The sequence below is a fragment of the Passer domesticus genome, chromosome 9 (assembly GCF_036417665.1).
Source record: "Passer domesticus isolate bPasDom1 chromosome 9, bPasDom1.hap1, whole genome shotgun sequence".
Taxonomy (NCBI): domain Eukaryota; kingdom Metazoa; phylum Chordata; class Aves; order Passeriformes; family Passeridae; genus Passer; species Passer domesticus.
Genome location: NC_087482.1, coordinates 8,790,347 through 8,805,080, shown reverse-complemented (window position 1 = coordinate 8,805,080; position 14,734 = coordinate 8,790,347). Strand labels below are relative to the sequence as shown.

At 40.8% G+C, this 14,734-nt stretch overlaps 2 protein-coding genes across 6 annotated transcripts in view; both read left to right on the top strand.

Moving 5' to 3' along the window:
* LOC135307124 (uncharacterized) overlaps positions 1 to 14,734 on the top strand; it is a 142,130-nt gene that overhangs the window by 16,417 nt on the left and 110,979 nt on the right. The window lies entirely within an intron of this gene.
* LOC135307604 (IQ motif and SEC7 domain-containing protein 1-like) lies at positions 189 to 13,199 on the top strand. 3 transcript variants are annotated; one of them, XM_064432012.1, is made up of 3 exons: positions 189 to 1,812; positions 2,641 to 2,817; positions 10,421 to 13,199. In XM_064432012.1, exon 3 carries the CDS (start codon positions 10,445 to 10,447, stop codon positions 10,868 to 10,870), a length of 426 nt encoding a protein of 141 aa, XP_064288082.1. In that variant the 5' UTR covers positions 189 to 1,812; positions 2,641 to 2,817; positions 10,421 to 10,444; the 3' UTR covers positions 10,871 to 13,199. The 3 variants fall into 3 exon arrangements, with proteins under 3 accessions (XP_064288082.1, XP_064288083.1, XP_064288081.1); XM_064432013.1 differs by having other exon boundaries at positions 189 to 1,824; XM_064432011.1 differs by lacking the exons at positions 189 to 1,812; positions 2,641 to 2,817 and adding an exon at positions 8,919 to 9,012.

Here is a 14,734-nt window from a genome sequence, read left to right as displayed (position 1 = left end):
CGGACAGCTGCCGTGCGAGTTTTTGTCACCGCGCGTGTCACTGGACCCGCGGTGCGCGTAACCACCGCCGGCACCGAGTACGCCGCCTCCGCAGCGCTCGGTCCATTCCGCCACTGCAGCACCGGGAGCGCCGCCGGCATATGCGTTTTCGCCTCCGCGTCTGCCCCGGGCTGTCCCGCAGTGCGCGTAACCGCCCTCCTGGTCCCGAACTTACGCCACTCTGTTAGCTCATGGACCGTATGGGGGTTGAAAAACAACCCTGTAGCGTACCCGTAATCTAACAACTGTGGGAGCTCTCTCTGCAAGTCCATGTCTTTAATCTGCCGCTTTTTTAAAAAGCAAATAAATAAATCATATGCTGCTTGCCTTTCCATTTCTAATCAGCGCTGTTGCAAGGCTTACAGACTTCGGCAGCACGTAGGCTAGGACTATATTTATAGCTCCTAGGGCCGCGACCCGCAGTGGTCGTTTGCCGTCCCCCCCTTGCTTCAGAAGGACCCGCTCCTACTTCCCCATCCGTGGCAGCCGTGTCTGTCCGTAGTCGTCGACGTCGGGGTCACCATTTGATGGAGAAGGAAGACTTGCTCGCCATATGATGATCGACAAGTCTCGTCTTTATTCCCGAATTACGGATTATTATACACCTTTTAATTAGCTCATGCATAGTGCAAAATCCCAGCTCACCATTGGCTAACTAGCTATCAGCTATTTACGTGCTATTTTGGTATAACTACTTATTACTTTCCCAGGCTGTTTTTCTCCACCACCTGCTCGGTGCATTACTTCATCCGCAGGCCAAGGACACAGTTTAATTGGAAGGCAACTCCCCTCATTTTCTATCTTGGTCAAATTAATCTCACTGTGAGCTTTAGCTCGGAGCTAGCTTGTTACAAAGCTCTCAACACAGAACATATTTTCATTCTGAGTATCTTTCTGTAAATGAACATTCTGTCTCAACCAGGAGGTATTTTTGACCAGCTGTTAAAACTTCAGAAGTACACCTAGAAAAGAGGCAAAGACAGTTTCCTGAAACATCTGCCTTTTATTAAAAGTCCATCATATGGGTCAAAAGAAGGGTGAAAAAACCAAATCAGTCCTTTTACTTCTTCAGTATGTGATTTCACAGATACTTTTAATTTCATTTTAAAGAAAAAAAGGAAAGTAGCATGTACAGGGAGAACAATCCAATAGGAAATACTAAATCTGTACCTGTTTGTGTGTCAACTCACCCGCAAATGGTGAGTTAAAAGATAATTTGTAGCATTTGAAATGTCTTCAAGTAGCCTTTACACTCAGCAAAACTTTGGTCACAAGTGGATAAGGTGATCATGGGATCTGTTCCATGAAAAAAAAATATCCCCTTAGATTTTTTTTTTCCCTACTGTTTTTGATATATATTGCATATTGTGCCTTAAGGGCAGCAGCTACATAGAGATATCTCTCAGTATTCGTTCAGTATTTGACAGTTAGGCTGTTCCAATGTACCTTAGGGATTTTTATTCTAATTTTATGCTGTCAGACTTTTATTTCTCTGACTTTGTATCCTCTGTGGTAATATTACTAAAAGCTTTCCGGTTTTGTGGGTATTTTTATTAAAAGAAAAGTAATTGTATTAATCAGAGCTTAGTTTTTCTTGCCTTTTTCTTCCAGATTATCCCAATGGCATTCGGCTCACGTCAGCTGTTCCAGGAGCAGATATCAAAGTACTCATAAATTTCAATGCACCAAATCCTCAGGACAGGAAGAAGTTTACAGATGATTTGAGGGAATCAATTGCAGAAGTTCAAGAAATGGAAAAGCACAGAATAGAGTGTAAGTACAAAGGTACATATAATGGAGCATTTTCCAGCTAATCAAAATAATAAAAAGTAATATTACCCTTGGAAAATTTAAATTTTAAATTAAAAATTACCATTAATAAAAAGTATAAGAGTATAACACATTAGAACTCTGTAAAAGTTCAAAATAATGTGGGTTTTTCTGTGACTTTATCTTGAGAAGAAGGAAAAAGCCAATAATGCCTTAAGCCCCGGCTGAGTTCATTGACTACTATTTACTGCAGTGTAGCTGCAGTGGAATTCATCTTGGACAAGCTGCAAATAACAATGGGCAGAGGAGAGCTGGGTCTGTGATTTGTAGCATAAATTACAGGAAGAACTTTAGGGATAATTTGGACAGAAGAGAGCTGGGTCTGTGATTTGTAGTATAAATTACTGCAGGAATTTTTAGGGATAATGTGGAGAAGAAAGATGGATCCGTGATTTGTACTATAAATTCCTGTAAGAATTTTAGGGATAATGTGGACAGAGGAGAGCTGGCTCTGTGATTTGTATCACAAATTACAGCAGGAATTTTAAGGGCAATTTACCTCACACTGAAATTCCCAATGATGGCTCTTCCAATAAGCTTCATTGAATTTTTCTTCATTTCCGGGTTGCAATTCCTGTGGTCAGTAAGGAAGTCATGGTCCAAACCGATACATTTTGCTGGTAGTCCCGTGAGTGTCTGAAGATGAAATTTTATCCCATTTTCCCAAAAGAGAAATCCAGCTGTGGGTAGAGGGGTGAAACTCCCTGTGGGACGTTCTGGGTTGTTTCATGCCCACAAACACCCCTGTAAAAGCCCCCGTGTGTGTTGCAGCCGAGCTGGAGAAGCAGAAGGGGGTGGTGCGTCCCAGCATGTCGCAGTGCTCCAGCCTGAAGAAGGACTCCGGGAACGGGACCCTGCCCCGGGCGTGCCTGGACGACAGCTACGCCAGCGGCGAGGGGCTGAAGCGGAGCGCGCTCAGCTCCTCCCTGCGCGACCTGTCCGAAGCAGGTAAGAGCTGCCTCTCCTCCCCGGCTCGCTGCATGCCTCCACAAATAGCAGTGGTGGAATCTTACACTTCCAAGTAGCTCCTTACTCCCCCCTCCTCGGCTCGTGGTTAATTTCTGTTTGTTTTGGGTTGTTTTTTTTTTACCTTTGTTCTGTTAAGCGGCTGCTGTTTGAAAGTATTAAAGCCGTTGTAGGTTGCTATAGAAACTTTTAAAGGACAGTGAAGACAGAGGAAAAATTGTAAGTTTTTAATAAAACAGAAGTGACTGACTTGTGCTAGGAGCAATTCACTTGGTTTTCCTTTCTTTTTTTTTCATTGCCTTTGCTTTTTCCCCCTCATAGACTAGGCCTGGAAAGGGAAGGAAAGCTCCTGGTCTCTGTGTGACGAGCGCTTTCTGTGTACTCTGTGCTCAAGTGTACCTGTGTCACCACCTCGATGAATGAAACTGAGTGAAGCCCTACTAAATTCTCTCTAGAGCTGTGTAACACCAGTGTGCCCCTGATGCTCTTTTCTGGTTCTGTAACTCAGACACAGTTCCTAATTCTTGCAAAAAGAGGTTGTTGTGAAGTACTCTTTGCAACAGAACCAAAGAAGCCCTATTGGACAAGGATGCTGATAACCCACAAAGCCACTGATGTGTCTTAAGTTTTATTAACTGGTTAAAGACTGGAAAGCAGTGGTGATACAATTTGTTAGCCAAAGCAAGCCAGGGGAAGTTGGGCATGTTTTTATTTGATGGTTTGCCTCACACCTGGCATAGCCATGTAATCTTTCAGTGTTAAAGATTCCTGTCACTGACAAGAACTCTTATCTGAACACCATGTCCACTATTCAGAAAGTACTTCCATAGATAGTAGCAACTCTATTTTTTTTTAGTTATTTGGTTTTTAGTTCATAGGCTGTGTTGCATACTCTGCTTTGTTCTTTCAATTGCAGTGATGATGTCCAGTGTAGTCATAATTTCAATATTCTGTATATCTTTGGTAGTAGACACTACTTACCTATTTCCTTTTTTTTTTTCACTAAAGAGGAGACATTAGCTATGCTGCAATAAATAAAATTGTTGTAAACTGAAATGATAGCCTGTGTTTTGTGGGTATATGTATGTGCATACAAATATGTAGAGAGTGAGCTCTTTCAATTCTTTTCTTCTCTGTTTAGGCTTTCATACTCACATCTCCATGTGCTTCATTAAAAAGACTTAGGCCCTTGATCCAAAATCAGGCTGAAGTTGACTATTGGTGCTTGCTTGGCTCCAGCGGATTTAAGATCAAGCCCTAGTCTTCACCACTCTTATCTCTCAGATTTGAAGATACTTCATCTTTTTCTGTTGTTTTGGTTTTATTTCATTAGAATGAGAACTACCATATTGTTAATTTGTGAGTTCAGTGGGTATCTGTACCCCTAAATGTGATTTCTGATTAATTTTTTCATTCCATGAGAATTACTCATCCCTCTCTTTCAAACACTGCCATGTATTTGAATTCATATTATGGGTTTAATTCAACAAACCAACATTTGTAATCACAAACACATTTCACAGGGCATGCCTACAACTGGCATGCTTCTTACTGAAAATAACCTTTTTCCATGACAAAAAGTAGAAATCACTCACAGACTGCAGGGTTTATCAATGAGTTTGTTAAACCCAACTAAACTTAATTTTAACCTGAAATAACTGAGAATTATGGAGAGCTTCTGTTTGGTCTTGTGCAGTGCAACTGACTTGAGAAACAACCAGCCTGTTATTTGCTGTGTTATTTGGTGGAATGACTTAAGGGAGATGATCCATATCATTCTGCCTTCTCTCAGGGAATAGCTTGCATGTGAGGCTAATTTTATTTTTAATGTGGGAGAAGTGATCCACAGAAAAGCAAAGAAATCTCTTTCAGTTAGGAAGATACTGCCCCTCAGTGATTATCCCATATTAAATTGCTTCTCTAAAACAGGCCTGAGTTAGGTTCCCTCAAATCCTTCTGTGGATGAAGCACAGGATGAACAAGGAGGAGGAACAGGAGTGTGTGGGCCTGTAGGAAAGTAGATTTTTAGAGAGACCTTTCTACCTTGAATCAAAAATAAATCTAACAAACAAGAGAAAATGGCCTGATTTCATATTTATGCAGGAAGGCAGGTAAATGTCCAGTGAACATTGCAAACTCAAAATTTTAACTGTTTATTCAGTGAAGGGAAATGTGACTGAACAGCATTTGGCTGCACAGGTACTTGACAGAACTATTTAGGAAAAAAATCCATTGCTGTCCCCCAGACATCCCAGTAAATGGAGGCTGTGGAAATTACTAAATTTCTCTGAGTGACAATTCAGCAGCTTCTGAGATCTAGCAAATACCCTGACTGATTCTGCCTCCTAGGCTGGGCATGCACAGAAAAGCAGGATGTGTCCATCAGGTATCCTTTCCTGAGAGTGTTTCCATGCCTTGGCCACAGCAGCTCAACTCCCAGCTGTGGGAAGGATGTGCTGAGGATCTCTTCACTGGGAGATGCTGTTGTTCCTTGTGCCTTGACAGTTCTTTCCATGGAATATAAAACAGAATGTGACATCCAAGTGTTCCAAGATGCGAATATGTCAAAAATATTTAGGGCTTTATTTTTCTCTAAAGATAAATGTATAATTTTTATTGCACATTCTTGAGCTGGAAGAACTGAATTTATTTTTTCCAGACCTTGAAATTCTTAATTTATACAAAAATATTAGAGCCAGGCAAATTTTAATGAATCTAAAGCTGAGTTTTATGAGTTTACAGAAAGATGGGAAAAGTGTGATGTCCCCTCATGGCCACTGTTCCACAGGAAGAATGATTTGGTCACTAAAGCAGAGCAGAAAGAGTTGGACTGGCTGTGTTTCCCATTCTGTTTCTCCCAGAAACAGTCCCATTGCACTGATTTTAGGTTCTTCAATTTGAATTCCAGCCACTTTGAATTGCTGGGGGACCCATTGAGTTTACAGAGGAATTCGAACTTTATTCCCACATCACTAATCTGTAAGGTGGGAGTAGTATTTACACACTGAACTGGTTTAAAAATTGCAGTTTTCTTGTTTGCCCCAGTACTCCACAACTGGCACAGCCAGGTAGTACTGACCAGGTGAGGGTGGTGCAGTGGTTCCTGTTACTGAGAGCTGGGCTTGTCTAAAACAGCCACAGGCCAAAAAAGATTACTGCAAAATCAAAACAAAACCAAAGGTATTTCCAGGATTAAAATACTTCTGTTTCAGTGTGAAATCTTAAGATTGTACCTGTTTCACACAGAAACAAGCTGAAAATGTAAAGGTGGCAAACAGTACTTTCCCCCTCAAAAGTGGTCTCTCCAGTCATTGGAGAGAGTAATTTAACTTAAAACTTTTTTCCAAGCTTTCTCCCCCAAGACACTCAAAGCCAAATCATAATACTAAATCATAATATCAAATCATTGATAGTCTTTAGCTATCAGTTATCTCACTGGCCCAGAAGAGTTTCAAGAACTACAGAGCAGGAGTGAGAAATATTTCCATGTACTGAGCTGATCTGTAGCCTAAACTGTGAGATCACCACACATCCTGTGATGTGTCCTGCACACATCCATTCTGCAAGGTGCAGTGGCCTTTATTAATGAAGCTCAATATTCTTTTGGCATGGTTAAGTTTGTAAAAATCTTGTAATCACTTCATATCTCTACTATAAATTTGAAATGTTCTTGGCCCTATATAGTGCATGTTCATATATGAGGCATACACTTGTGTAAGTTCAAGATATTTCTTGCAAGGAATATTCATATCTAACAGATAAGGTTAAATTAATTGAAAATTTATTTTTATAAATTAAAGTCCACTCTAACAGCCTTAAAATATTAAAGTAAACTTAATATATTAAGCAAAACTAATCTTCAGATTTGATAAATACCACCTTGCTTTGTACCACAGCTACTAATTATCCTGCCAGTACATGCTTGGGTGCAGTTCTAGTTTAGAATTTCCCTGAGATGCATGTGAAGGCTGGAGCTCCAGGGAGGCATTTCTGCAATGGGATGCTATCCCAAAGACCAGGGAACAGTCTGGAATAAACACACATTGGCAGGGGGAATGCTCCAGGGGATTTACTGAGTAAACCCACCACACTGCATGTCAGCACAGAATCGGGATCAATTTGTTTTTAAGAAAAAGAACTAAGCCTCTGTACGGCAGTAGTGCCTATCTGAGGGAAATTACAGGCATTTAAGGTGGATTTTTCTGTTTGTTCTTGGCTTTGCAAGTACTACTTTGCCCTGGAGTTATTCTGAGCAAAATTCCATCTGTCGCTCTCTGTCCGTATTTACTGTGTCCGTGGTTATTTGATCAGACTGTGACTCCTGCCATATGCAAAAGGCATTGGATTGTTGTGTTTTCCTTCATTTTTGGCCACGTTTAATGCCCCGTGTCAGCTCTCAGTCTTATTTGCAACCCTGACTGCTAAGTTCCGAGGTGGCTGCCGCAGTGTGTTTGCATCAGCAAGCAAGAGTGGTTGGAGTGTTAATCAGTACTAATCCCGTTATCAGAGCAGAAAAATATCAAACCTGACTAGGAGTCAACATAAGGGATGAACAAACCCAGTTTTTCTTGGGGGACTCATAAGATAGTAGAGTTTGGCTGAGGCTAAAACTGCAGCAGGAGATGAAGCAGTGAGCTTTTGACAAAGAGCCCATCCAGGGAAATTGTTCCAAATCCCAATGAATTTCTCAAGTCAAACACAACACCTTGACCACAAACGCCTTCCCCTCAATTTAATGTCACTGCAGAGGGGTTGTACTGGGGAGCAACTCTTTTTAAGAGGGGAGAATGTTCCAGTAGCCTGGAACTGTAGCTCTTACAAGAAACTTGTTTCAGGGCAGTGTTCTGTGACCAACCAGGTCAATACTATGCTTATAAATCCAGCAGGTGGTAGTTTTTGGTCATCCTGATCCTTTGGGTAGTCTGAATTGCCCTGTGAGCAGTTCCACTGCTCTCTAGTTCTGATCACAGGTGCTTTTGGGGTGTCTGTGATGAGGGTACATCATTAATTGGTTAAGTGATGCTGAAATCCTCACATTCTCTGCCAAAACTACCTCTCCGTGTAGAAAACTCTGAATGCAGCCAATGCAGGGTGGAGACTGATATTTGGCCTTGCAGGAAAACAAGGAGAGAGTGCTGAGAAAGCTTTGGTTTCGAAAGCCCTGCAGATTTTAGGGAAGCTCTGAGCACCAGGAGGGCTCCTCAAAGCTCAGCTTTGTTTCTGCACCCTGCCAGGAAAGTATTCTGAAACTTTGCAAAGCAAAGCTCCACAAGTTAGCTTCTAAAAATCTCTATTTCCACTGCAGCCAGATGCTATTTTCTCTGCTGTGAAGTGAGAAAGAAAATCTGAGATCCTGTGTCCTATCCAGCCACTGAGGTCTTCTGGCTCTTTAGGCAAACTGTCTGGAGTTTCACGTGTGGGTTTAGGCAAAAGTTTTTGCAATTTGAGACTGTTGGAGTACAAATCCAACATGCTTAAAGATAAAGCACTGCACAGCTAAACAAACAAAATCTAGCCATAATGTCAAGACAGATTCCAGATTTACTGATCAAAAATTAAGTTTAGGTTTTTTTTAAACCTCATGAAAGAATATTGTATGAAATCCACTGAGGTTCAAAGCTGAAATTGAAATTATAAATTCGATAAAATGATAAAACCGATGAAGTGATAAAACTGATTAATTGATAAAACCGATGGCCCTCACAGTGCCCCACACTGAAGTTCAGAATATTTCAACGTTAAATTTTGCATTTAAGTTAATGCCACCCCACAATTATATCTCAATATTTAAAGAAAAAAAAACCTCCATGGCCTATTAGCTTCCAGTAAACCAAACCCTTTAAAATCATTGCTGCTCAGCATCACAAGCGCAGCACTAAACCCAGCTGCCCAAACACCTCTACTTCAAAAGTTGTGCAAATTACCAACAAAATAATCACCCCCCGCTCGTGTGAGCCGATCCCCAGCACCAGCAGCTCTCCAAATTTCCACTGATCCCCTAGAAACGCAGGCAGGTGCAGGGAGTTGCTGTCCCTGCCGGCCCTGAAGCTGTGGGGCTGTGGGGCCGCGGCTCCTGGCGCCGGTCGTGTCGCAGTCTCTAATCTCTGCTGTTGCATGTCCTGGGCAGGCAAGCGTGGGCGACGCAGCAGTGCAGGATCGCTAGACAGCAATATGGAAGTAAGTAGGAAGTTCCTGATGTCTAGCTGGATGTGATGATGTGCATTTCAAACCTTTCTTTTATATACATACATATTTTTTTGCTCTTTTTTCTTCTAACATATATATATATACACATATATATAACCTGCCTGCCACGAGTAAAATGCATGCCTAGGCTATTCACTCTGTATTCTTCCAGCTTACAAAGCACTGACAGCTTGTTTTAGAGCAATGCCATTTTTGGTTTGAGCTAACCTTGTTCCCTTTGTTCCTGCCAGCATGGTTAAATGGATATGATGTGTCCTTTTGCCACCATTTCAGTCTGGTCCCAGCTTAAAAGCCCACCTTGCTCTTTGTTACCAAGTACACTGTTCTTGCTGTTTGATATTTAGCTACAACTATTGACTGTCATGCTCAACCATCCCCATTGCTTATTTTCGAGTTCAATTGCTAAATGTATGCAGTCATGACACCATGGAATTGCACAGATAGGGCATGGGAGGACAAAAAAAATTATTCAGATAGGTGAATTCAATGTGGATTTCATGAGATTTCATTCATCTTCAAACCATTTATATATACTGTTCATGTCTCTGAATTCAGCTTGCAGATTTTTTCTTTTTTTTTTCTTTTTTCTTTTTTCTTTTTTTTTTTTTTTTTTGTGTTTGCTTTAGGTAGATTACAGTTTAAATCTAGCATACTTTGCCTAACTACTCTTGTGTCCCATAACTCTTTAAAAATACAAACCCTCAACTTCAGCAACTAAATTCCAGGCTAAATAATAGAGAATGTTGGACCATAGGTCAGAAAAATATAAGCACATAGAAATGTTAGTGGCAAAAATGGTATGGTTCCATTTAACACAAAATGCAGAGGTAGGCCTGAGAAGCAGCACTGTCATATATAGTAGTGGAAAACTGCTATAAATAAATATTTAAATACCATTTTAAAATCTGAGCTGTAACTGTAATATTTGCTGCTGTATGTTTAACTATTTAGGTTGCATTTAATCTAGCGCTTTTTTTTTTGTGGTAAAAAAGCAAGTATGGTATTTTTTGCAGTATTTTAAAATGTATTTTTCCTTTAAAAACACACTTGTAGGTCTTATATCATGTTACATTTCCGTGACATTTTTTTTTTTAATTTGAAGTCATATCACTTTATGTCAAAATATTGAGAGAAAATCACCCAATGCTTAACATCCTCTAAGAAGGGCATGAGTGCCCCACTGGCCACTTAGGGAAGGTGGAAATAAAATTTCCCCTAGAGCTCTCTAACATAATCCACCCATGTTAACCCTAAAGGAGGAGTTTGTGGGTCAGTGTGAACTTTTTCTTTTCTTTTTTTTTTTTAATTTTTTTTTCCCTTTCCGAACATTTCAAGATATTTTTTTTTTAATTTTTATTTTCTATTAATTTCTTTTTAGGGGTCCATCATTAGCAGTCCTCACATGCGCCGAAGAGCTACATCAACCCGAGAGTGTCCATCTCGCCCTCACCAGACTATGCCCAACTCCTCCTCACTCCTAGGGTCCCTGTTCGGTAGCAAGAGGGGCAAGCCCCCCTCGCAGAGCCACGCGGCCGCGCAGACCCCGCACCACGCGGAGGGCGCGGCCGCCGCGCCGCACCCGCACCACGCGCAGTTCTGCCACCAGAACCCGCCGCCCTACCACCACCACCACCACCACTACCACCCGCCCCTGCACCCGCACCCGCACCAGTACCACCAGCACGGGCACGGCCACGGGCACGGCCCCTACCTGCCGCACGCCCCGCACCACGGCCCGCACCACGGCCCGCACCACCACGGGCCGCCCCCGCCGCCCGCCGCCGCCAGCACCAAGCCCAAACACAGCGGCATCAGCACCATAGTCTAGGCCTAAAGACCCTCCTCGTGACTCTAGTTCCAAACCCAGCTGCAAAGGCACTTAGAGGAAGCAACAAAATCACACCGTCAGTTTTTACCCAGGCCATTTAATGAGCTTAAAGGCTTGCTGTTACTAAATAAAATAATTCCAGTTAGCCCAGGCCATACTGGTTTTACTTATCTACTGGATAGATGTTCACCACCATCTGGTTAGTTATTTCCAAACTTGCCTTGACAATGTGCTGCTTGCTGAATCTGAGGAAAGCTACCTTTTACACCAAACCCCTGGACAATTTTACACACATAATGAAAAGCTAGCCTATGGAAAAAAAACAGGGAAAAAAGTCAGACAGAACCAAGTGTTGCATTCTTGCTCTTTTACTCTCAATGGGCAAAAAAAATAAGTAGACCTGATATGGTTGATGAAAGTACGTAAGTAAACTTTATATAATATAAATATATACATATAAATATATATATATATATATATATATACTGTATAGTTAACATTTGTGCTTGGAAAGAAATTTTTTCAGTCCACAAAACTAGCAATATAGACTTTACAAGGAATTCCACTTACTTGATAGGACAGTATAATAGATGAATAGCATATGAAAGTAGACCAAAACCATTAAACGTTAGAAACCAATTTCAAACATTTCAGTATTTTCATCACAAGTCCCCTGGACTTGTTAAGATTTCTAAGCAATCATTACTAAATGTGCCAAGTAACATAGCATTTAAATGTTATAGTCCAATACTGCTTTGTATAAATCCTTATTTTATTAACACGATGATATCATACGTAATCAGTATTAGAGCTGCTCTGCTATTTCAGGTAAGCAAACTCGTTAAGATGCAGTAATTATTCCGTAGCAATGGAGGGTGCCCACCTACCAGGGGGCACCTCCGAGCATTGGTCACACAAGTTCTTAGACACTTTAAAGGCTGTGATAACTGTGAATTTACATGATCCACATTTCTTTTGTAAGCATATGGATTGAACGAGCACATGGGAAGAGTTCCGCCAGGTGCATGTAAACACTGCAAAAACATTCATCTCAAACATGAAAATGGCAAACCTCCATCCTTCTCAGCTACTTTGGTTCCTGTTTGCCATAATTGCTCATTTTTACCCCCAGCGAAGCTGAATTCTAGTCCAGAGTGTTTCCAGTGGAAGTGCTCTAAAACTTGAAGGTTTGCTTTAGAATTTAGTATAGGGTTTTTTTATATATATATATATATTAAAAAAAATTCAAAATCTGTAATTCCATGTAGCCATGTGCTAGCAATGAAGTGGCTTTACCATTTTTACTCATCACATTTGTTAGTTTGAAACACCCAGCACTCAGCAGGCTGAGTTTATGCTCAAACCTTCACTTCCATAGTCCAGTTAGTTGCAAGACATCACATAAAAATAGGCTGTGCTGTTGTTGCTTATGTGTTGTAACCAAACAATTTGCAAATTTCTCTACAATTTGTATCCCGAAATCCTGTACAAAGTTATCCATGGCACCTACTTTGTAGTTTCAGCACTTTGAGCCACTGCAAGGACTTAACACCTAAACAGTAGAGACAAAGGAATCACAACTGCAAAACTGTACCAGCCTAAAAGCAAACCTTGAAGAGGATGAGCAAAAAGTTCCAGTGAGAGATGGATAAAAGTAATCACAGCTCCAACCAGTCGGGTTTCTGTGGAACAGAAAACAAACAGTAATAAAAGCGTCCCAAATCGGGAGGACATGGGAGCAACAGAGTGACTTGTCCTGTTGGCTTGCTCATGGCATCTCTAGTGTGGGGAGGATGGGAGAGGTTCAGTCATTTTTTCCCTTTCATACCATGGATACCACAATACCAGCAGAACTGCAAACTGAGCACTTTGTTCACCTCCACAGAGAGCAAATACAGCAATCTAGAGTTTAGCCTTTTGTTTCCAGCAGTCCACGTTTGTTTCACACATGTGCAATATGTTTTCCCCTTCTGCTCCTTCTCCTCAGAATGATCTCCATGAAAAGAAAACAAGTGATTATTATTCTTTTTCTGTGTCACTCATTCTATTCTAAATTCTGCGGCTTACCTTAAGAGGGCTCACCTGGGTCCCCTGAGGCTCTGTTCCTTGCAGTTTAAAAAATATATACTGTTCTTATAAGGGAAAGTAGAACTGTCTGCATGTCATCTAATGTTATTAGTGTGAGGCTACACTCTACATATTGTATAATTGCAAAATATATCAGTGTTACTGTTGATATTAGTTGAAGTAAAGTGATAACATGTTTCAATATGTAGACTTTTCTTCATACATCTGTACCAATAGTAGAGTCTAACTGTAATTTATAGGTTGTTCCAGAAAAGATGAAGAACCATTTAGGTGCAAACATCTCTGAGAAACTGCATCTTTTAATTAAAACAGAGGTAAGAAAGCTCCTCTTCACTGGGTGATGGAGTCTGTACTTGTTTCAGATGCAGAGGCATAATGGAAGTAAAATTCTGTAGATGGAATAAAGGCAGAATATGCAGTAGCAGTGGAGAGGAAAATCTGACTCACTGTGTTGATTAACGCTGAAGGTGTTAAATCTCCCAGATCTGCATTTGCTTTGTGTTTAAAAAACCCTTTCATTCATTTAAATTAGAGTTACATATATTCTGTGCTTAAACAGTGAGCCACAGTTTAATGCCTGCCCACTGATTTTCCATGTGCAGTCAATGTATTTGTGAACCAAAGTGTTGAGGAGATGTCACAAATGTGCATGCACAGAAACATTTCCACATGGTTCCATGGACACTGGGGAGGAGAATGTGCCTGCCCTGGGCCTGCAGGGAGTGTGAAATCACAGATCACTTGGAGGCTGGTTAGAAACCAAAACTGGTAACCTGAGAGCACGGGATTTGGAAACTCTGTTCTTGCTCTTTCAAGCCAAGGAGGAGAAACAGTGGACTTTACTTTTTTTTTTTTCCTAGTTTTGTTCTGTTTTGTTTCTTAGACTATGTGTTTCTATGTACTCCAACCAAACAAAAGCGTCTTGGTGTCAGCACAAGTCTCCAGACCTTTGCTGCTTGTATAGGGTCATAGTAAAACCTCTCTGACTCCATCCTTGATCAACAGTTGCTTAGAGCAGTGTGGGTCGTGCCTAGAATAGGAGAATTCCAGCACTTAACACTGCCTGGGGTTAAGAAAATGAATTAAAATGAATTCTTCAGCCTGCAGACAGGAGTAGAATGGAGAGGGTTTTTTATCAGATACCATTGCCAATTACAAACTGGTACAGAACTGCATAGACTGACCGTGATTCTCTCTTCCCATAAACGATGTGGCAAAGCAGTAATGCTGATTTGGACAAATGAAAGGGAAATGTAAAGAATGAAGGTGTGGCAACAACAAAAAAAATCTTTTCTGGGACAACAATCAAATATATATTTGGGGTTTTTATTTTTTTAAGTTAAGAATGAAATGTAAAACAATGTAAAGAAACAAAAAATCAAAGTTCATCCTAATATAATGTGCGCCTTGTATTGCTAAAAAAAAGAGTCTAACATACAGTGTAGAATGATTTTCCCATCATGTACTGCATGCAGCAGAAGCCTCTTGTTTCTTGATAAAATGAGCTGAAAGACAGTCAGCAGATATTTAAACACTGAATCTCTAGATGTTGACTTGCTGTTCCATATGAAGCTGTGTGTTTTCTGCAGTTAAGCATGCATTTTGCTGTTCCCTTGTAAAATACCATCGCACTTCTTGACTGAAAAATGGATTCTCGTGTATATATTTCAAAGAAAAGTGGAACCAATAACAAGATTCAATTTGGAAAAGAGAAAAGGGGGTGGTGAAAATGGGACCAGTAGGGGGAATAGAGAATTATCTAAATTGTACATAGTG